Below are 23,303 nucleotides of genomic sequence, written 5' to 3'. Positions count from 1 at the left end.
GGCGGGGGAGGTATCCCATGCTCACCCCGGCCACGCCAGCGCTCGGCCCCCACCGGGCGCAGCCTCCTCTCCTGCTTGATCTCCTCCAGGATCTTCTCATGCAGGGTCCTCTGCTTTTGGGGTAAGGGGCGAAGCCTTCTCTCTGAGACCTGGAGGGAGTATGGCTCCATGAGGGAAGGGGGTGGCACGGACACAATGGAGCGGGGAGGAACCCTGTGATACGGCCACGCCTATCAGTAGCCGGCTAGCAGGGGGCAGACGGGAAGGTGCCCTATGTGCTCTTGGGGCAGGTCCATCTCGGGACCAGCCTGCCAGCGCCTCCCTCAGTGGAGACTCCAGTCTGCCCTGGGGGAGGGGAGGCCAAGAGTGGAGGCCACGCACAGCTGGTACCTGTTTCAGCGGAGGCCGGGAGCGGATGAAGTCCAGGATGAGTTCATGGGCATCCTTCTTCACCCTGGGAGGGATATCTCCGTCGACCTGTTGGGGAGGATGGGGAGAAGACCAAGGCTAAGGGCTTGATACCCACATGGGCTGGGGCCGTGGGAGGGCTCTCTCAGCCCTGAGCAGGGCCAGGGCCTCACGCCAGCCCTCCCCTCAGGGGCTGCGTGGCAGGCGTAAGGACAGCAGTGGCACCACCGTGTTCCATTCTTCACGTGGAAATGAAGGCCCGTGACACCCCAGACAGGGTCGCCAAAAGAATGAAATAACTGGCACATTTAGAATTTGTCAAGTGAGGGGTGCCTGGGAGGCTCAGTCAGCTAAGCGTCTGACTTCGGCTCGGGTCACGATCTCATGGTTCGTGGGTTCAAGCCCCACGTCAGGCTCTGTGCTGACAGCTCGGAGCCTGGAGCCTGCTTCAGATTCTGCGTCTGCCTCTCTTTCTGCCCCTCCCCTGCTCTCTCTCTCTCTCTCAAAAGTAAATAATAAACGTTAAAAAAAGTTTTTTAATTTGTCGAGCGCAGCCAGCACAAGGCAAGAGCCGTGTAAACATAAAATGGGGCAACTCACAGTCTCAACTCCTGCCGCTGGTCCTCTGGAACCCTCCATGCATCCCCTCTCCCTCCCTGCCCTTGTCACACTGTGTCCCTGACGTCACGCCGTGTCCAGTGAGTTATGGGAATAAGGGCCACGTCCGCCTGTGCACACTTAAACACCCGGCTCAGTAGCCACAAGCGGGCAGAAGGCCGCTGGCAGGCCCCTCCCCCACCAGCTCACCATGACCTTGCGCAGCTTATAGTTCCTGGCGCGGATGTCCTGCATCAACATCTCGAAGGGGGTGAGCTGGAACTCGGTGGGCAAGGGGTTGAACTCTCGCTCCTGCACCTTCTTAAGCTTCACTCCATGGCGGAGCTCCCGCATGAGCTGGACCCACAGCCGGGCCTGGGCCCCCGAGAAGACGAAAACGGCCCTTAGCTCCGGCAGGGCTGCCCCAGGCCCTCCAGGCACAGACCCGGGGGTGTGGGGGCTGAGCCCAGTGCTCCGGGTCCGGAGCGGAGCCATATCTTACCCAGTCTGTGTGTCCCAGGTTGTCAAGCTCCGCCAGAGGCTTCTCTACCTGCAGTTCATCGTCCCGAAGCTTCTGCAGCATCTGCGCGTCCAAGAGAAGGTAAAAGAACGGTAGCCGCGGGGATACGGGCCCCTGCTGGTCTGTCCGTCTGGGGACACTTCCTTCCCAATGCACTACTATTCCACCAGCTGGAAAAGGGACAAGCGGGCATTCTGGCCAAGGCTTTGGGCTCAGAAGGATCTAGAGAAACCAAGCCACTGGCTTTGGAACCACATGGGACACTTGGTATCCCATCAGCTGTCTCCAGCAGCTTCTCCTGGGCAAGGGCAAGGGTGAGAGTGGAACACTCGCCTGGCACCCACATAGAACTTTCTGGTTTGCAAAAGAACCTGCACCCTTCTCTCACCTGATCCACACAGCCCAGCGAGGCATTGGGTCCTCCAGAGATGGCGGATGCAGGGGAAAGCCCTGTTCTCCCCCATCTGTGAAGAGTTCCCTGTCTTCCTTCAGATCCAGCTCCCAGGGCACATATGCACCCACCCTCTTAGAACACCCATGGTCGCTTCTTCTCGACACGTGATCCCAGCTGGAGTTTTACATTTATCTGTTTCTTTGATTGCTGTCTGTACTATTGGCTCCAAAAGGCCAGAACCTTGTTTATGTTTCTGGTTTTTTCGCACCTTAGTATTCCTGCTCCTAGCACAGCGTGATGGACGCTAAGTCTCAAACAACGGTTGAAAGAATGAATGGATGGCTGGATAGATGAGTGGGTGTGTGGACGGACAGCTGAATGGGTGGATGGATGGGTATACGGGTAAGAGGGTGAGTTACTCAGCAAGTCCTGGGAAACAGACATGGGTACGTATTTAATGACGTGGGGGAAATGCCGCCATCGTGGTGAGGGCCAAAGAAGGACATCAAGGGTTGTCGGGTAACTGTTCTGTGCTGAAAATTTGGGAAGCTGCTACATTCACTGCCTTCATTGCCCTGGATCTTGGCAGCAGCTGGAGCCTCTGTCCTCACCAACTCTCCTACCCTAGAGAAGCATCTAACCTTTAGCACACAGCTCCCACCCCATCCCCCCAACTAAGACAGAACCGGTTACCCTGGCTTTCACCGCAAGCTACTTGCTAAACTGCTTTGGGACGCTCTAGAAAATGCTGCCAAGTCTCAGAGCGGCACAAGGTGTGTAATTCTAAAAATAGACCTGTGCGTGATGTGGCAGTCCCTGTGGCGAAGGGCATGAAGGGTGGGACTCTCATCCCTCCTGTAGTTTCTACCCCTGTCCCTGCACAGGCTGTTTCTTCCTAAAATGCCAGCCCAGATGTATCCCACCGACAGACCCTCCTCTCACTCCCCGTCACTACCAACTCCCTGGACATCTCCTGGGTCAATTACTTGGAAGTCTGGAGATGTTTGCTCCTGCTAAAGAAAGAGCTTCTATTGTCTGCATAAGGAATTGATCTTAGCAACAGAGCAGGTGACTTCAGAGCAAGAAAGACAAAAGCATTAAGACCCATCCGGGGGTGCCTGGGGTGGCTCAGTCGGTTAAGTGTCCGACTTCAGCTCGGTCGTGATCTCTTAGTTTGTGGGTTTGAGCTCCACATCGGGCTCTGTGCTGACAGCTCAGAGCCTGGAGCCGCTTCGGATTCTGTGTCTCCCTCTTTTTCTGCTCCTCCCCTGCTCGCACTCTTTCTCCCTCTCTCTCAAAAATAAGCAAACGTTAAAAAAAAAAAAAAGACCCATCCACTAATTGGTGCATTAGAAGAACATCTCCAAGGGGCGCCTGGGTGGCTCAGTCGGTTAAGCCTCCGACTTAGGCTCAGGTCACGATCTCATGGTTCATGGGCTCGAGCCCCGCGTCAGGCTCTGTGCTGACAGCTCGGAGCCTGGAGCCTATTTCAGATTCTGTGTCTCCCTCTCTCTCTGCCCCTCCCTAACTCATGCTCCCTCTGTCAAAAATAAATAAACTTAAAAAAAAAAAAAAAAGAAGAAGAACATCTCCAAGATGCCAAGGAGGAGTGGGGAGGGGAGATGGGGAGTGGGCAGAGGAACTACCCACCCTTGGGCCATCAACTGGGCTGCAGATAAGGGCCCAGTGGTGCAAGTACATCTCTGACTTGTCCCAGACTGGGTCCCAGGCCCCATCAATCAGAACAATCCTGAGAACCTACTCAGGCCCAGAGCTTCGGGGAAGTTGGTCAGGGTGGAACCAGGGACCAACATCAGTCAATTTCAAAAAGCTTCTGCCATTGCCCTGACCTCTACAAAGTCTGCATTTTCTCATTCGTGACTGCTGATGGGAGGCAGGAGTCCCTGTGCCAAGACCCCTGCTTCGAGGAAACAGGTCAGGTCCCACCAAGGGGAAAGCTGGAAAGTTGAAGAAAGACTGTCAGCTACTGATTCTGAGACCACGAAGAGACAGAACAGGCCTGGGGAGACCCCAGCTCTGCCTGTACTAGCTCTGGCTTGGGACAAGGGGACACCTTTCAGAGCCTCTGTTTGCTTATCTGTAAAAGGCAACTGTCACTAAATTTCCTACCTCCCCCAAACTCCAAACACCTGTGTGCACTGAGCTACAGGAAGCGGTGCCAGTTAGCACCCGTTTCCAGAAGAAACCAGCACAGGGGAGGACAGCCAGCCCCATGGGAAGATATAAACATGAGGAGGCAACAGGAAGAAGGGCCCGGGGCCAGAGGCTGGGAGCAGGTTCCTTAATGTCTCTGAGCCTCAGCCCCTTCCTGTGCGAAACCGGTTACGAAGTAGGTGTGAGGGTTAAGTTAAAACCTGCAGAGCATTTAGGACGGTGCCCACACTGAGTGCAGACAGTGAGGCTAGTTTATTCAGAGTCCTGCACTGAGGACTTCCACGTCCTTTGGAGAGACAGAGGGACCGGTGGGTTGGGGGGGGGGGGGGGAGTGTGAAGAGGGCCACAAAGGTACCTCGGTGGCCTCCTCCCCCTTTCCTGTGATTCCTCCCACTGGCGCACCAGCTGGGGAGGCCACTGGCTCGTGCCCCGCTGCCCCTCCACCTGCTCCACCCCTGGCCTTCAGGGAGCCCCCCCCCACGGGAAGCCTCACCACCCCCCGCCCCTCCTTAGCACGTGCTCTCCCAGTCACCTCCTTGGCCTCCCGGACCCTGGCCAGGAAGGCCCGCAGCTCCAGCGTCTCCACGAAGAGGGCGCGGCACACGGCCTGGTAGTGCGCCTGGGCGCCCCGGGGGTCCGTCAGGCGCGCCGCACAGAGCCGCATGGCCTGGGCGAAGGTGCGCACGGCGCGGGGGCCGCCCTCCGCCTCCTCTTCCTCCTCCGGGCCCCCGTAGCCTTCATCCGCAGCCCCGCAGCCGCCGTCCTCACAGTCGTTGTTGGCCATGAGGTCGATGAGCCGCTCCAGCTGTGGGCTCAGCTCTCGCTCCTGGCTGTCGTCCAGGCCCCAGTCCAGCGCGCGGTAAATGGCAAAGCCCAGGGACTGCACCATCTGCAGGACAGGGGCCCAGAGCGTCATGGGGGGTGGGGGCAGGGGGGTGACTCACAGGATGGTGCGGGGTGGGGGGGATAGGCAGGGGGAGGAGAGCAGCCGCAGGGGTCACGGGACAAGCCGCCCAAGGTGACAGCACAGCACAGCCTCTAACAGCCAGCCGGCCACACGGCCGTGTGCCAGGAGCCAAGCTGACACGCCCACGACGGCCCAGCCTCTCCCCCAACAGCACAGCCCCCGTGGGAAGCAGGTGGGCAAGTCGGCAAGGTCTTACAATCAAACATGCCGTCACCACGAGAAGCGAGGGCCACTCCTCTCCCAGGAGGGAGTCTAAGGAGGAGTCTAAGCAGGAAGGAGGAAAGACACATCCACACAGGGCTGGTCCTAGAAGGCCCAAGCACCCAAACCTGGGATGTCTGAATGTCTTCAACTGGCAGATGGCGACCAAAGCCGACCCATCCTCACAGCGGGGTACCGGGCAGAGGCCCGGCGGATCAAACCGCACATGCTCGTCTACACCCACGGTAAACACAGAGCAGAGGAACCAAAGCCTCCTTGCTGCGTGCTTCCATTTATACGAAACTCTAGGTGAGGCTGATCTGCAGCCACAGAAGGCAGGGCAGCTGAGTGCTGAGGTGGGGACTGGAAGGGACACAGGAGCTTCTGAGCCAATGGTACCGGTGACACGGTGTGCACTGTATTTGCCAGAACTAATCAAGCTCACTGAACGCAAAGCAAACCCCAGTCAATGTGATTTGAAAAATACACAACCTGGGGCACCGGGGTCGCTCAGTCGGTTGAGGGTCCCACTCTTGATCTTGGCTCAGGGCAAGATCTCGTGGTTCGTGAGTTCGAGCCCCGCGTCGGGCTCTGAGCTGACAGCGCAGAGGCTGCTTGGAGTTCTCTCTCTCCCTCTTTCTCTGCCCCTCCCCTTCCTGTGCTCCCTCTCTCTCTCTCTCAAAAATAAGCATTTAAGTAAATAGACAATCTAATTAAATATTAGCTTTTAATGTAACATACCAGTATATTTTATTTTATTTTTTTAATTTGAAAAAAATTTTTTTTAACATTTATTCATTTTTTGATACAGAGGGAGCATGAGTGTGGGAGGGGCACAGAGAGAGGGAGACACAGAATCCGAAGCAGGCTCCAGGCTCTGAACTGACAGCACAGAGCCTGACCGGGGCTCGAACTCACGGACTGTGAGATCATGACCTGAGCTGAAGCTGGACGCCTAACCGACTGAGCCACCCGGGCGTCCCAATGTACCAGCACGTTTTACATCAGAGGAGAAGGTTAGCACTCTTAATAAACACTGCTAGAATAGTTAACTACAAATTTTAAAGTATTGACACTTGAACTCATGAAAAACGGCATCCTCTCACTTCAAAATATTTTAAACTCCACATAAATTCAATGTGTATAAATGTAACCCGAAAAAGAAAAGAACAAAACGATACTGGTCCCTGAGCGAAGGAGGGGAGAAGGAGGGGCTACCCCCGAAACAAGGGTCACAGTGACTGCAGGAGCCCAGCCAGGCATGGCTGGGGCCCACAATGCTACTGTTTGTGAGTGCTTGAAATTCTCCATAATTAATTGTTTTAAAATTTTTTTTAACACTTATTTATTTTTGAGACAGAGAGAGAGCATGAACAGGGGAGGGTCAGAGAGAGAGGGAGACACAGAATCGGAAGCGGGCTCCAGGCTCCGAGCCATCAGCACAGAGCCCGACGCGGGGCTCGAACTCACAGACCGTGAGATCATGACCTGAGCCGAAGTCAGCCGCTTAACCGACTGAGCCACCCAGGCACCCCATAATTAATTCTTTTAAAAGCGTATTAGCACGTTAAAAAAAGTGTGAGTCTTGCAGTAGGGAGACCTCTTCACTCAGCACTTCTCAATTTTACTTGGCAGGAAACCCTACTTTCATGGACCACCATTAGTAACTGCGGAATCCGTGTTCTCTGGAGGGCATCTGCCAACTGTCACTCGTTTATCTGTTCAAATGCCATCCGCACCTGACACTCCCCGCTCACAGGAACACAGCCCTGAAAAGGTCGGGTCGGTTCGCACAGCAAAGCGCCACACGCAGCTGAACACAGAGGACGCGGGCACCTCCAGGGTCCCCGCTTCTGCTCTGCACGGCTTTCATATTTCGACATCTTCCCTTTACGACAAGGATACAAAATGACAGTGGCTCTTCTCATGTCATTAACTACTCTGAGCCCTTTGTTACTTACCTAGGGGACAACGTAACTCACAAGATAATGGCTGCTTTCTAGGTAAGGAGGGAGGCACAGGACCTCAGGGCACTGCTAGCAGCGGGCAAAGCTGGACTTAGGACTGGGGATCTGCTGGCGGCCGTAGGCCAAGACGGAAGGCCTCTTTGTGGCTCGTGGAGCCACGCCCTCACCTTCCACCCCCAAGTCCTCTGGCATCTCCTCTCACTTCCTGCATTGCCACCGCCTGGGGCCTGGAGGGTCGGGGGGCAGCCCAAGCAGAGCTGGAGGAGGACACACGGGGAGCCAATGTTGGGCAGGAGACGTGGACAAGACAGCCTTCTCGGTCCTGCAGAAGTGCCTCAGGAAACCCTGAGCCTGGAGGGGGCCAGCGTGGGGGGAGGGGCGGACCTGTTAGGAAGAACGAGGCTCCAAAGAAGCAAAGTTCCAGCCTAAAGTCAACCCCCGTCTCCGCCGCCCCCATCCCCACTTGGAGGCGGTCCTACCTCTGCTTTAGGCAGGCGAGGGTCACAGACCCAGCTCTTAAGTCACCACCCAAAATCATGAGTTGGAGGGCACAAGGCTAGGGCCAGGGGGAGTCCTCTGTGGCATGAGATCTCCAGAGAGTACCCTAATACCCACCAGGACTACAGCTGCCACTGGTTCTTTCTTGGCCCAGAGGTAGGTGCCAGGAAGGAGCCGATGGTGGAGGTTCACGCCCACTCAGCTCTAGAGACCCTGCTGACCCCAGGGCGGCTCTGTCCTGGTCCCTACCACATGGAGGCAGACAAAGGGGCCAAGTAGGAAAGTCCCCCGCCCCGGTGCAGTGCAGAGTCTTTCTCCTCGTAGCTGGCCTAGAGTTGGAGGGTTAACTCCAACATGAGCCTCTTATCTGATAGGTGCTCTGTGAAAAGCTTCTCTGTGCCCCAGCCTGGTCCCTGGAAACTTTCCCTGAAAGGCAAAGAGCCCGTACTTTCCCATAAGGAAAAATCTGGGCAGCCAGCCAGAGTCTCAGAACCTAAGCCCGACCTGCCCGGAGTTACAGGAACTGAACAGGCTCCCAGTAGCCACAGGAGGCCAGCTTTACCCCGGTGCCAGTAGCAAGAATCTGGGTTAACACAAGCGGCCGCCCTGCCATAGTGGCTGGGGTGGGGCTCTCATGGTTCATCTTTGGGCCCCCCAGCACAACAGTCCGGGTTCGACCCCCACGTACAAAGTTTGTGTGTATCTACCTCGTAAATACTTTCAAACTTGATAACAACAGGTCTCCTTTGGAATGCTGGGTAGCGGATACAAACTCACTTGGGGACTCTGGGCCATAGGGACAGCCCTGGTTGTACCATCTGAAAGGCAGGGGAGAGTGTTCCGGGCCGTGGATAAACAAAGTATCCAGAACACTAGGAGGGCAGACAGCCCTGCCAGGAATGGAGAGGAGTCTTGAAAACATGTTGTTCTTTTTTCCAAAACAAATTACAGAAAGCAACATATAGTGACAACACCAGACCGCTTCAGAGCTCCGGTAACCACAGGCAGTGTGCTGCTGGGAAGGGTATCTTATCACTGACATTTTTTTTTTTTAAGATTTTTTTTTTTTAAGTTTATTTAGTTATTCTGAGAAAGACAGAGAACAAGCAGGGGAGGGGCAGAGAGAGAGGGAGACACAGAAGATCGGAAACAGGCTGTGCACTGACAGCACAGAGCCCGACGCGGGGCTCGAACTCACAAACCGTGATACCATGGCCTGAGTCGCAGTCAGACGCTTAACTGACTGAGCCACCCAGGCGCCCCTTATCACTGACATGATTGCCAGCATGTAGGGGTGCCTGGGTGGCTCAGTCAGTTAAGCGTCTGACTCTTGATTTCGGCTCAGGTCATGATCTCTTGGAACCAAGAGATTGAGCCCTGCGTCAGGCTCTGCACTGACAGAGTGGAGCCTGCTTGGGGTTTTCTCTTTCTCTCACTCTCGGCCCCTCCTACCTCGAGTGCTCCCCTGTCAAAATACACATTAAAAAAATTGCAAGCATGTAGTAATAAGAAAAAAGAGGAAAACTCTGGGATGACTTTATTATTGTTTTTAAATTCTCCACAACAGAATATGTAGCCTCTTTTGGCCTGTGACCACCCCCCTACCCTTGGTGTAACACTGTACTTAATATATAAACACACATTTGCATAGAGCCTTCTTAAAGGCGGTGGAATGATAAACATCAAATTCAGGACGAACTCCCCGGGGGGCAGGTGGATGGGACAGGGAGACACAGAGAGAAGTGCTCCTGGTAAGATCTGAACTCTGGGTCGGGCGGGGGCTCCTGGACATTGGCCACTGGGCTGGTTTTCCTGTTTGGCCCCCAGACCCACTCTGCCTGACACGCTGCACCCAGGGGCTCTCGCCTACAGACCACATCACCTTTGCTCCCTCCCCCGGCCGGTGTGAAGCAGAGCCTGGAGTCTGGGCCTAGAAGACAGGCAGACGGGGTATCATCGATGCCCTTCCCCTTCAGGCTTTCCTGGCTTGCCAGGTTCTGCACCACCCTGGTGGGCTCTCTGTCCTCACCTGTCCACTCTCTTCATCAAGTCCTTTCGATTAAGGTCTTTGAGTATTTTGTCTGTGTCCCACCTCCTGGGAACAATCGTGTAACTTTATATGCTTTCTAATTTACATTATATGACACATGTTAGTTTTAATGTGTACCAAGTAAACTTAAAAATTGTTTTAAAGGTACCTGGGCTTCTGAGCTGGCTGGTGACAACACCATCGTTGTGGACTCTGCAAGAGGAGATAACAGGCAGTCAGGACACGCCTCAGCATCCCCGGGAACCAACAGATGGACTGCCCCCCCACCTTCCCCCTCAGGGACACACGGCGTACCCTCCACACTCTCCACTGGAACCCCCGAAAGCTTCGACAGGCCAAGCCGCCACTCATTTGGACAGACACCTGCAGACCCATCTTTGGGCCTGGATATCCAGGTGAGGGGCCAGAGAGTGACACACCCCCCCCCGTCCACACCCCACATAGCAGTCACACCCCAAAGTGACCACGCAGCGGGGAACAGGGTCCCCTTGGGGAAGCGTGCTTGGAGGCTGGAGGCAAGAGAGAATGAGTTAAGCCTCCTCCTTCGTAGGAAAGACCTCATGGTCTGAAACTCACAGTCCCCCGAATGTGCCCCCGAATCATAGCAGAGTCAGATGAGAAACCCAGGCTCAACAGAAACAACAGATTTTGCTCTGGAATCGCTAAGAGCTGAGCTGGGTAAGTCAGCATCTGGCCGCTACCTGCAGATTTAGGGATTTGCCCCCAGACTGTCAGCGCCTCCGTCAGAGAATCAGAGTCTCTGGGTTCAAGCCCAGGAGCTCAATTCAGCACTGTGTATTTTATTTTATTATTAAAACATGGCACTGAATTAACGTGTTTACAAATGCTCATCTGCTGTAATCCGTACACAAGCCAGGAGGTAGGTGGTTCTGTTACCCATTTCACAGATGAGGAAACCGAGGTCCAGAATGTCGAGCTCATTTCCCGGAAGTTGTCACAGCTAGTAAGTGGTGAGGCCAGGCCAAGGGGCCCCGGAATCTGCCCCAGCTGCTCCCCCACCCCCCACCCCACCCCCGGGTCCCTCAAGATGCCAGGCTGGATGAAACAGAGAAAACCCACCTACTTCTGCAACCTTCCTTGAATGAAGCATGCGGGTGGAATCTGTGCTAAGAGATGAACTTGAATTGCCTTAATTCTTTTTGGAATGAGGTAGGGTATGAAAAAAAAAAAAACCATACACCATGAAATTCTCTGCTAAGTGAACCTGCTAACTCCACAAATATTTTCAAAATGCCATTAAGAACTAGGAAGATTGCCAAAGATAGAGTTTGTGTTGAGCTGATCCAGTAAAATAATGGAAAACCATCCACTCCAACATCAAGAGAGTGGAAAGTGAGCAGCAAGTGGCAGACTGTGGCCTGCGTTTGAGAGTTCCATGAGTGTTTGTAGCTGTGATTGGATTGGGGCAATGGAAAGAAGACAACAGGCTCAGAACAGAGGCGCTCCCTGGAAGAGGCCAGGGCCCTGAGTCATCCTGAGGACCAAGAAGGGGAGGGGGGGCCAGCCAGCCCTTCAGTGCCCTTTGCAGACTGAGCACCATTCAGTCCTCTGGTCAATGGGAAGCCTTCTGGTTGGAATAATTTTAATGCCTGTGTCCCTGGTTTAAGCAGTCCATATGTTAACAAAAGTACACGTTTAGTAATCTAACTGTACTTCACGTTGGAAGGACTTGGGGAGTCTTTGGGTTTTGATGAGAAAGCTGTCCCCTCGGGAGGTTCAGGGCAGACACTGTGTCCAGCTCTTTGCCGCACAACTAACAAATGATTCATTACAGCTTCAATCCGCAACCACCACAGACAGGTTGGTGCCGTGACTCCCTCCTTACGGATGAGGAAACTGCGACTCAGGCAGATTGAGAAGATTACACAAAACCACACAGCTAAAAAATGACAGAGCGGGGACCCCTCCCAAGCACTGCCAGACCCCAAAGTGCACCCTCCTGAACCGCCCACCCAGAACACCCAAACATGACTTCATGGAGCTACAGTAACTTTGTCACCAGGTTGATCACACAGCATTGTACAAACCACCTTTTCCTAATTTCAAAAACCGTCTTGGCGCGCCTGGGTGGCTCAGTCGGTTAAGCATCCGACTCCTGGTTTTGGCTCAGGTCCTGATCTCACAATTCGTGGGTTCGAGCCCCACATTGTGCTCTGCGCTGACAGCTCAGAGCCTGGAGCCTGCTTGGGATTCTGCTTGGGATTCTGTCTCCCTCTCTCTCTGCCCCTCCCACACACACTGTCTCTCTCTGAAAAATAATAAACATAAAAAACCCCACAACTGTCTTGGAGGGAAAGCAGTGAGACCCAGACAGAAGCAGGAGGCATCTAGGACTGAAGTGTTCTCCATGTCCATCAATGTCTCATTGAGGTAGGGCTGGACCCAGGACACATGGTCTCCATGGTGTTGCCCCCCCACTGGGTGCTTCTCCCTCCCTGCCAAGAAGAGCATCCTCACCAAGATGTACAGGAAAAGAAAAGCCGATGCGATTTCTTGTGTATAAAATGACGAACGAGGAGAAACCAAGACGCTCGGGAGTTTTCTTGGAAATGATCATGTGTCACAGTAGCATAGGATGAAAGATTATCTGGAGAAGTCTGTGAGGCCTTCGCAGGCTAGAGTTCCCAGAGGAAGTGTCCCCCCCGCAGCGGGTGGGGTGAGTGGTAGGACAGGTGTCTGATAGCCTCACCCCTCTGTGCCTGAGTGGGGAGTATGGGAAGGAGTTCAGCCCAGATTCCCACCTGTGATTATGACATTGAGGGTCTTGCCTCTGACCTCATTTCCTTATCTACGGATGGAGGCGATACCTGCCCAAGCTAACCCACGGCGTCACCCAAAGGACAGGTGAGGCACACAGTGTCACCTCAAAGAACAGGTGAGGTAACGAACGGATGCAGACACTTCTGAGGGCGCAATAGGCTGTGAGGATGTGCACAGCATCACTGTGCTATGATGACCATGGGACCGCCAGGACCTCCCGGCCAGTTTCAGACCAAGGGCCTCCTGCCTGTGACTCTCTTTAGGCTTGAGGTCAGGACAGGGAGTGGCCATGGAGGAGACACCCTCTTCAGCCCCCCAGAAGGAGACCGCACGCGTGCGGGGGTCGGGGGGAGGCCAGCCAAAGCAGCAGCTACACTAGGCCTCCCAGGCTGGACACCCCCCCACACACACTGAGGTCCCTAATTATGGACAATGAATGCAGACTCCACAAAGGGCAGGGTCCAAGCTCAAGCCCAGGGGGCCCCTGCCTTTCCAGATCTCAGGCTGTTTCCTCAGTACCCCCGTGCGGCTAAACAGCACGGTGGGTAGACCAAGGCCCTTGCAGGGCCCACACTCAATGCTGGTGGAAAATGGTCACGATCCCAAGGAAGGCAGCCTGCAGCATCTCTTAAAACTTCAGCCCTGGGGCGCCTGCGTGATTCAGTCAGTTGAGCATCTGACTGTTGGTTTTGGCTCAGGTCGTGATCCCAGGGTCATGGGACTGAGTCCCGAGTTGGGCTCTGAGCTTAGTGTGGAACCTGCTTAAGGCCCTCTCTCTCTCCTTCTGCCCCCTCCCGCTCATGCGCTCTCTCCCTCTAAAGATAAGAAATAATAATTAGGGCCCCTGGGTGGCTCAGTCGGTGAAGCGTCTGACTTCAGCTCAGGTCATGATCTCACGGTTCATGGGTTCGATCCCCGCGTGGGGCTCTGTGCTGACGGCTCAGAGCCTGGAGCCTGCTTTGGATTCTGTGTCTCCCCCTCTCTCTGCCCCTCCCTTGCTTGCACTCTGTCTCTCTCAAAAACAAACATTAAAGTTTTTTAATAAACCAATAGATACATAAATAAATAAAACCACCACCCCTGCTTGTCTCGATTCAGCAGGTGTGCTCAGGTGCCATGACACCAGAGTCTACTCGCGTGGTGCCTCCCTAACAGCCAATCACCGGACGCGTGAATATCCCCAATCACCCTAACAGCCAATCACCGGACACGCGATATGATGTCGGCACAAGGGGGCACTGGACAGCCACCGACATGGAGGAGGTGTCCTTGGTAATGGGACAATCGGAGCCCCTACCGGGGGGAAGAGTTGCGAAGGGGCGCTATTTGCCACACGCTGGCCAACACGTAAAACACACCGGGCCTTCTCCTACTGTGAGAAGGCTGGCAGGAGACTCCCACCGCGCTGCCTTCACACTTTCTGAAATCGGAACGTGTGCTACGGCATTAAGAAATTAATTTCCGTGCACGTGACAGTGGCAAGAACACAGCACCCACCTCCCTCTCTCACAATCCAGGACGGGAGCTCGTGGTCCGGAGCAAGTCCCCGGCTCTCTCTGAGCCTCCTTGGAGTCCTCTTTCCAAACAGCTATCAGCTACCACACAGGGGATTATACAGATTAAACGAAAACAGGGCCTGCTGGCTCAGTCAGGGGAGCACTGGCCTCAGCGCTGAGAGTTCAAGCCCCATGTATGAAAACACACGTGGTATCTGGCACCTAGTATATGCTTCCATAAATGCTTGTCTCAATGTCAAATTTTAAAACTTAAATTAAGTAATGCCTCAGATCAAGCACTGATGTCTAGAAACGAGCTGGCAGCAACCAAAGCTAAGAGGAAAATGCCTGCTCAAGACTGGGAAGTTGTGTGTTTGCTCAGCAAGCAGAGAGCTCCGTGGGGCAACGGCGCCCGTGTCCCCCGGCCTCCGTTTCACTTCCGCCCGTGCTCACCTCCACAGGCTCCGGCTGACACCCACCTGCTTCTCCGCGAACTGACACCGCAGGGTGGGGTGTCCTCCCCCAGCAGCAAGGACCCAGGACCTACGTCACCCGAATCAATTCCAGGAAAGACCCGAGTCAGGGAAATGCGTGTGGGCCAGAGAACTCCCACATAAGTTCCCAGAGAACTTATGCAAGCGTAAGGATCAGTTAACCCTTGCATTTTCACACAGTCCTGGTGAGGGAACGGTCAGCGTTCCTCTGCTCCTGCAGAACTTCCCCACCCAGTGCCCGCCAGCGCGCCCTGGGGATAACGCCAGGAAGGCCCCACTCATGGCCACAGCACACGGGCCGCAGCCTTGAAATGCAGTACCTTCTGAGGCGTTCCTCCCCGCTCGCCTAAGGATGGCTTACTTGAACTCCCTGAGTGCTCTTCAGGGATCCCCTCCTGTAGTCCTCCCCGCTGCCCCACTGCGTAGCCCGGGAAGGGTGAGGAACTTGGCCAATGTCACCTGGCTGAGATCCAATCCACGGCTAGCCTGGCTCTGAAGCCGACACCCAGACCGTGTGTTGTCCCCCTCGCTCACTGACCATCCCAGTCACCTCAAGTGAAAGGAGTCTTGGCCCTGGGGGTGTCCCAACACAGGGTGTGGCCTGGGGAAACCACACACCGTCAACTGGGGGTCACAGAGTGGGTCCTGGAACCAGCAGCAGCAGCATCATGGGGAGCCTGCTGAAAATGCAGATCTTAGGGCCACCCCAGCCCCAGGCAGTATCGGGCTCATCAGGGTGGGACCTAGCAATCTGAGGGTCTGTCACATCCACCACTGGACTCAAGTGAGAACAGCCCCTGTAAAGCATTAGATGGAACATAATTCCAGAACCCGTGTTCTGATGTCACTGATGATGGAATCCAGGTGACAGAACAGTGACCATTCTACCCATGTGACTTTCCCCTCCACGGTGGGCCAAATAATGGCCCCCAGCCTGCCCACATTCCAATCCCCGGGACCTGTGGACATGTTATGTTAAGTTGTAAGGGGACAGGGGTAGCATTTGGGAGTAAGGCTGCTAATCTGCTGACCTTAAGGCAAAGACATTACCCTGGACTTCTGGCTTCTCCGACTGTAACAGAATAAATTCGAGCTGTTTTGAGCAGTGAGCTTGTGTAACTTGTTTACAGCAGCCAAAGGAAACCCTTGTGCCCTGCTCGTAAACCGTTCTGTCTTCTCTCCTTTGCAGACCCAGATGCCCTCGACACCGAACAAGTGGGGTTTCCAGGCGGAGCTAAGACAGTGACAGGAGCCCCGGACTCCACGCATGCTGATTTGCCTAATTACTGGGCTGCCGTTTCCAGGCAAGTTTCCTCCTTGACTAGGTCCTTATTGGAGGTCAAACTCCCTCTGAGGAGTCAAACAGGATCAGAGCGAAACCCTGGCGCCTTCCTGCAGCTGATACTCACTGGCATATTTGTTCAAATGGCCACCTCCCAGGACCAGACCAACCAATACCACAATGCTTCCTTTGTGGGAGCCACTCACATACTTCCGGCCCCCACAGGTCACCCCCTCGTGCCCAATTGAGAAGATAGTTGATTCCATCACAGGGGACAGAGAACCCCTTCTTTGTGAAGACCTGGGTGGTGGGGGTTGTAGTGGGGGTGACCAGGGCCCTGAAGGGGGCAGAGACCCTGGGGCTGTGTCTCATGAGCCAATCTCGAGGTTGCACAGGGACCCCAAAGACACCTCGACAGCTTCAACCTCTCCTAAGAGCACAGGGCAGAGGCTGCAAACGGCCAGTTAGGTACTGGGCCAGCCAAAGCAGCCACACAGGCTTCTCTTGGTCATCTGTGACAGCCAGCCCCTGGCTCACAGATGTCTGGACAGAGAGCATGGCTTATTGGGGGACGCCTTCCTGTGAGGTAATCTCTGCTCAGAGGTGAGACTGAATCAGGAATTCGATCTACAAACACCTGGCTCACACAGTCACACCCAGGCAGGTGTCCTTCCCAGCGCTCACACCCTCCCCAGGTAGAGGCCAGGAAGGTCACAGGGCACATGGACGATGTTTTACGTCACCGAGAAATGCGCACGGGACCCTGACCAGGTGCACTCTACAGAGCCCCTTCCTCTTCCGAACGCTAGGACCCGAAATCCTGTGAAGGCACTCACGTGCGCCTGGAGGGCTGCTGGGCGAGGTACAAACAGAGACGGGAGACTCACTGCCACTCCTGTGGCACCCAGTGCTTTACCACACCAGGCACGTCCAAGGCTTCGCACAGCCCGTGAGGTGCAAAGAAGAGGAGTAACTCCCCGAGGCCAGGCCGCAGTCCTCACTCCCAGTCCTGCCCCCACCCCTCCCCACTGGGTGACTGGGTGCTTCGTGAACAAGTTTTCTCATCTGTGCAATGGGGATCAGAACAGCGTCAGGGGCGTAAACACGAGTGGGCCCAGCACATTCTTGCAAGAGCCTGAAAATGTCAGCCGCTGCCACCCTGGATTGTAAAGCAAAGTGCCCACCTGTCCCTGGGTGGCTGGGCTTCATCTCCACACCGCGCCTTGCCTGGGTGACCCTCACAAAGCATAACCAAGGCACAAAGAGTCCCCAAATGCCAAGGGTCCTGTGTGATAGCAAGGGCGGGCAGCACAGACAGCACTGGTGGGAGAAGGAGCAGGACCTGAGAGTTTCAGCCAGAAATATTCTGACTGTGAGGAGACTTGTGACGAGGGAAGCAGGATTTCATCTTTCCAACCAGCTCTCACTTCTGCCCAACCAGCTCTCACTTCTGCCCAGCATATCAGGGGACAACATCACTGGACACTCATCCACCTTCATCTGTGCGAATGCCATTTAAAAAAAATACAGGCAACGAGGCGCCTGGGGGGCTCAGTCGGTTCAGCGTCCGACTTTGGCTCAGGTCATGATCTCACAGTTCATGGGTTCAGGCCCCGAGTCGGGTTCTGTGCTGACAGCTCGGAGCCTGCTTGGATCCTCGGTCACCGTCTCTCTGCCCCTCCCCTATTCACACACACATACACACACACTCTCTCTCTCTTTCTCAAAAATAAACATTAAAAATAATAAAAAATAATAAATAATAAAAAAAAATACAGGCAAGTTAAAGAGACGGTCCTCAGTCACTCAGGAGGCGACCTCCCAGTGAGGTCTATGGAGTCCAGCTTGGACACCTAAAGCCCACAGGACTAGGGGGCCTCCCAAACCAGCGGCCCAGAACCAATCCTAGTGGCCACGGATCCCACCCTGTGGGAAAGGGAGAGGACGCACTGGGCCAGGAGACCGGAAGGAACATCCACAGCAGGGCCAGCAGCCCCCCGTACTTGTGCAGAGCACTGCAGAGACAACGAACGAGGGGGCATCTGTGTGTGTGTGTGTGTGTGTGTGTGTGTGTGTGTGTGTTGTGCCTGTGTGCACACACACTTCCCGGGCCCAAGGCTCTGTACTGTTGTTCCCTCACTCGTCCTCACCCCTCCCCAGCATGTGCTACCAGCACACCAGTTTATGGAGGAGGGGAGCACTGGTGACGGTGAGATGCCAAACTCAGCTGCTGCTCTCGCTGCCAGGCTGAGGTGGAAAAGAGAATTCCAAGCCCAAGGCACCTGGGGGCCTCGGTCAGTTGAGTGTCTGACTCTTGATTTCAGCTGGGGTCTTGATCTCATTTTTGAGCCCCACATCAGGCTCTGTGCTGGCAGCGCAGAGCCCGCTCGGGATTCTTTCTCCCTCTCTCTCTGCCGCCCCCTCCCTGTTCACACTCTCTCTCTCTCACAAGAAATAAACATTTCTGAAAAAAAAGAATTCCAAGCCCCATAGAGCTCATGACACAGGACACCACCATCCAATGCACGACAGACTATCAATCGTTCCTGTGTTTGAACCTCAGGGCTGAAAATGAGATGAGTGGGAGGGCCCTGGGTCTGTGCAGTGGCGGCCACTCCGAGAGCCCTACCCTGGGGGCAGGTGCCAACGCTATGGGGGCCATGGGGGCAGCTGGCCTCCAGGCAGAAGAGGAAGGAGCAAGAAGGGGCTGGAGAGGCAGATGGGGCCCGGTGGACAGGTCACGTGAGGCGCCCAAGCCGAAAAGTAGGGCCTGTGAAAAGTTTTAGTACCAAAACTGACAAGAAAAAAAAAAAATCAGAATAATAGGGCAGTGTGTACCTTAGCATCCACAGGAGGGGGAAGGTGGGAGGTGATGAGCTCACTCCCGTCTCAGACACACCTCTACCCACATTCATGTCCCACCTTTGCCTGCCCAAGAGAGTTATGGTGGTGGACAGCCCGGTGCCTGGAGAAGTGTTTCCCGAGCAGTGGTAGGCCAGAAAGGCAGACGGTCTTTCCATCGAGGTAACAGCCAAACACGGGGAAGGGAAGCAGTCATTCTCCTGGGGGGAAGTGCCCAGGACAGCATCAGGTGGACAAAAGCCACTAAAAGCATTCCAGGGTCACAGGATCACTGACCAAGCTGCACTTAGGGAATTAGCTGTGCCTCGGGGAATGGGTCCACACAGGCATTCACATCGATGCCTGACAGAGTTTCCTGCCTCAGTTAAAAAAAAAAAAAAAAAAAAGAACCCTTTCCCCATCAAGAGGTTTTAATAATGGCCTCTTAAAAATAACTTCCCATGTGGGGCGCCTGGGTGGCTCAGTCAGTTAAGTGACCGACTGACTCTGTTTCGACTCAGGTCATGATCCCATGCTGACAACTGGGAGCCTGCTTAGGATTCTCCCTGCCCCTCCCCCCCCACCCGCTCACATGTGCTCTCTCTCTCTCAAAATGAACAAAATAAACTTAAAAAAAAAAAATAACTTCACGTGAACACATTTTCCCCACTTAAAAAAAAAAGTACCCCAAGCAGTTATGAAGTCTTCAGACTAAAGGTTAGGATTTGTTTCCACTTCGCTGTTAGAGGCGAGATGTATGCTCATACATTAATCATTCCCCCAAATGTGGTTTATTTTTGCGGATTCCTTTAAAGTTACTTTAAACACTTACTTAAGGCTAGATTTACCAGAACTTTGTACCGAGGGACCAGGTGAGGTAACATTAAAAGATGCTGATTTTCCCGATTGCTTTTTACAGCAAGAAATAAACACATATCCTTCAGTGAATTCACCACTCAAGCGCCAGCGAAATGGTGCATTAGCCACCCTTGAGGGCAGTTGGTCTAAAGTTTCAGCTGATTCAAGAAAGCTCAACCAGACTGAAGAGAAAGTTCAGGGCAATCCACTCTCCCTTATCTTTACAGACCAGCACGTCATATCTCTTATCCACCTTTATGAGACACGTTTATGAGCGAAACCAAAGACTGCGTTGAATGGAAAATGGAACTGGGCTTCCTGATGTCCTGGGCTAGTAAGTCTCCACAGAGAGGCCAGGTGTGACCTGAAACCCCAGCCTGGATCTCTGGCCTGGTTGTGGGTGTAGAGGCAGCAGGAAGTAGGAGCTGACACATCCTGGGAACTGGAGGGAGCTTGGTGACTACCAACAACGTTAGCCATCAAGGTGCATTTTGGAGGACCAATGAGAAACATGGCTTGACTCTCTCCCAGTTCTCACACAGAGCTGTACTTCTCTGTGAGAGCTGCGCTCTCTGCTAACCAGCTACCACTCTGTACCTCAGTTTTCCAATCTTTAAAATCAGAGGGTCAGACCAGGCAGGCCCCTATAGTCCTGTCCCGCTCTGTGGTGCCAGGAGCCACATCTTGGGTTATACTCTTTTTTTATTAATTCTTTTAATGTTTATTTAATTTTTTGAGAGAGAGAAAGAACGTGAGTGGGGGAGGGGCGGAGAGAGAGGGGGAAACAGAGGATCCAAAGACGGGCTCTGCACTGACAGCAGATATCCTGACGCAGGGCTCAAACCCATGAACCACGAACCATGAGATCATGACCTGAGCTGAAGGCAGAGGCTTAACTGCTTAACCGACTGAGCCACCCAGGCACCCCATATATTGTTATCTCCAGGGATGGAGAGGGACACAGGGAGGAATCTATAGCTTCAGGAGAAAAGCTCTTTGTGAATATGCAGAGTCTGGCCGCCCCCACCCCCCCAACCTCCGCGGGAGGGCGGGGATAAGGCCATCCAGCAAGAGCAAGCCTCTCAGGCCCACCTACGGAGACCGTGCATGCAAACATCAAGAGCTGGAGGCTGAATCCAAATCCTTCCTCTCTCTGTACAGTTTTGGGGAAGCCTGAGCCTCAGCTTAACTGGTAAAATGGGAATAAGACCATTTGAGTGTCTACTCACTGTTTTCACCTGTCAAATATCTTGGTGCTTTGTGTATGAAATACAGAAACTTGCAAATGTCTCATAGCAAAGTTGTAGAGGGAGGTAGGAGCGGGGCACAGGGCTGAGAAGGACCTTGGGAGAAATAGAGTGATGGTCGCAGGGCGGGTTCAACAGACCCTCCTGTGACCAGAGCAGCTATAGCTCCTGTGCAGCTTTGTGCTGGTCCTTTCGTGTCCTCCATGAGGACTCGTGCAAACCATAGTCTCAGGACTAGAGAGGGCCCAGCTCTCCTCCAGCACACATAGCGGGCCTTTGTGTTTCCTAGACAGTATTAGCTTTTGGGTTAATATCACCCAACATTCTAGGGGTGCCTGGGTGGCTCAGTCACGTGAGCGTCTGACTTCGGCTCAGGTCATGGTCTCCACAGTTCATGGGTTCAAGCCCCACGTTGGGCTCTGTGCTCACAGCTTGGAGCCTGGAACCTGCTTTGGATTCTGTGTGTGTGTCTCTCTGTGTGCCCCTGCCCTGCTTGCGCTCTCTCTCTCAAAAATAAATAAGCATTAAAAAAAATTTTTTTTTAGTCACCATATGCTCTAGACCAGTAGTACAGTTCTCCAGGGAAGAAAATACATTATTTTTTTTCCTAAGAAAGAGGCTAAAAATCACTTAGATTCACTATTTTGAGTAGACTTCAAATATCTTTCAAGGGATTATTTGTTCTTGATGATTAAGAGCAGGAAAACCAAGCAGACTGTTCCCAAAATTTTACACACTCTTCTTGCTATTAAACCCAGGAAACTGGTAAATTCAGCAGATTCCAAAGAAGACACAGCTTCCTCCTTAGACCTTCATCTCCACGAAAAAAAGCTCCAAGAAGACATTCATTCATTCCTTTCCAGCGTAAGGCATCTGCAGTCACCCATGCAACAAGGGTTCCACACCAGGAATCACTGGATGAAAAAGACTGAGGGCTACAGACCCCAAAGCAGAAGGAACCAGCGTCAGGTGGGGAGAGGCGGGGGTAGGAGAGGCAGAATTGGGTCTATGGAAGGTACTCAACCATCAAAAGCCAAAATCCTTCTCCTGTGAGTTAAATAAGCGAACCGCAGGCTGCCCACCGGCAACCAGAGGATGGTCGGCGAAGGGTTCTAGGAAAGGGAGGGGGTATCCCAACACCAGGTGAGAGAGAGAAGGATGGGGAGAAGCCGTCCAGCAAAGGAAGGGTGTGGAAGGGTGCGAAAGGGGGCTCCTGCAGGGGTTCAGGACTCGGAGGGTGTGGAAGGGGGCGCCGGCTCCAGCAAGGGAGGGTGCAGAGAGGGGGCTCCACGAGAGGGAGGGTGGGGACGGAGAGGGCTCGCACCCAGCAGAGGACGAGAAAGGACAGGAGAGGAGAGGTGAGAGGAGGAGAGAGGAGATGGGGGGAGAAGGGAGAAGGGGGAGGAGAGGAGAAGATACGAGGGGAGAGGAGGAGAGGAGAGGGCCGAGGAGAGGGGAGGGTCGCAGCCCATCCCCCCACACCCCGCGCGCGCGCTCCCCGGCCCCCACCCCGCCCCCCGGCGCGTCCTGCGCGCCCGGCCACACCCCCGCGCGCCCGCCGGCCCTCACCCGCGGCCCCTGGCTCCCGCCGCGCGCTGACCGAGCCGTCCCGGCGCAGGAGGATGTCGGCCGTGTCCCGGATGCGCCGCCCGCCGCCCGGCGCGCCCCGCAGCCCGCGGCAGCCCTGGAAGCACACGGCCCACGCCTGCTCTTCGTTGATGGGCTGTTCGTATGCCTTCAGCACCTCCTCCAGGGACAGCTCCCACGGCTCCGGCCGCCCCGCGCCCCCGGCCCGCTCCCCCGCGGCCGCGTCGCCGCTGGAGCTGCCGGCCCGGGCCATGGCCGCCCCATTATCGCCTCCTGCGCGCCCGGCCGGTTTCCATAACAGCCGCGCCGGGGCGGCCGACGCACCCGCCGAGCGCGGGGGGCGGGTCCCGCGCTGCCGGCCGCTGCTTTGTCATCCTCGGGCGGCCCCGCCCCGCGCAGCGGCCGCAGGTGAGGGCGGGGCCGGCGCGGGAGCGAGGGGGGAGGGGGAGCCGGGCCCGGTGGCGGGGGGGGGGGGGGGGGGGGGGGGGCAGGGGGCAGAGGGGGGGGGCGCGGTGTGGCGGGTGGTGAGGGAAGCTGGGAAGGCTGCGCTCCCGGCCCTGGGGGACCGGGCGGGCCAGGCGGAGTGGGGGAGGTGCGGGGTGGCTGGGCGCGCAGAGCCGGGGCCGGAGGGAGGCGCGCTCCCCAGGCTCTCTGACGCTTGTGTAAGGAGGCACCCCGTCCAAGACACTGCAGTGATTGGGGGCCTCGGGCACTATTGATGCTGGAATGCGGGAGACAGTGAAGAGGCATGTGAACCCCCACCCCCACCCCGCACAAACACACATCCGACTTTGGTTCGGAGGAGCAAAAGCCTGCAGTGGCCTCTGTGGGGGCCGGCTGGCAAGGTGACCTCAAGAGGTCACTTACTACAGAGCGCTGTGAGCCAGGGAGACCCTGCGCTATGAAGTATTCGATGAAGGACTCTTTGTAGCAGGAGACC

The 23,303-nt window shown here is 55.0% G+C and overlaps 1 protein-coding gene across 1 annotated transcript in view; it reads right to left on the bottom strand.

Moving 5' to 3' along the window:
- SPIRE2 (spire type actin nucleation factor 2) overlaps positions 1–22,719 on the bottom strand; it is a 24,304-nt gene extending 1,585 nt beyond the window's left edge. The window contains exons 1-7 of the mRNA XM_049622400.1: positions 22,346–22,719; positions 9,926–9,969; positions 4,627–4,983; positions 1,508–1,588; positions 1,216–1,380; positions 391–477; positions 18–149 (exon numbers count right to left, since the gene is read on the bottom strand). Coding sequence (XP_049478357.1) covers positions 18–149; positions 391–477; positions 1,216–1,380; positions 1,508–1,588; positions 4,627–4,983; positions 9,926–9,969; positions 22,346–22,616 — 1,137 coding nt within the window. The 5' untranslated portion in view covers positions 22,617–22,719. The remainder of the gene's footprint in view (positions 1–17; positions 150–390; positions 478–1,215; positions 1,381–1,507; positions 1,589–4,626; positions 4,984–9,925; positions 9,970–22,345) is intronic.
- Between the last annotated feature and the right edge of the window lie 584 nt (positions 22,720–23,303).

The sequence above is a fragment of the Panthera uncia genome (assembly GCF_023721935.1).
Source record: "Panthera uncia isolate 11264 chromosome E2 unlocalized genomic scaffold, Puncia_PCG_1.0 HiC_scaffold_20, whole genome shotgun sequence".
NCBI classification, from domain to species: Eukaryota; Metazoa; Chordata; class Mammalia; order Carnivora; family Felidae; genus Panthera; species Panthera uncia.
Note: the sequence above shows the minus strand (reverse complement) of the source record. Positions and strands in the feature narration are given on the sequence as shown.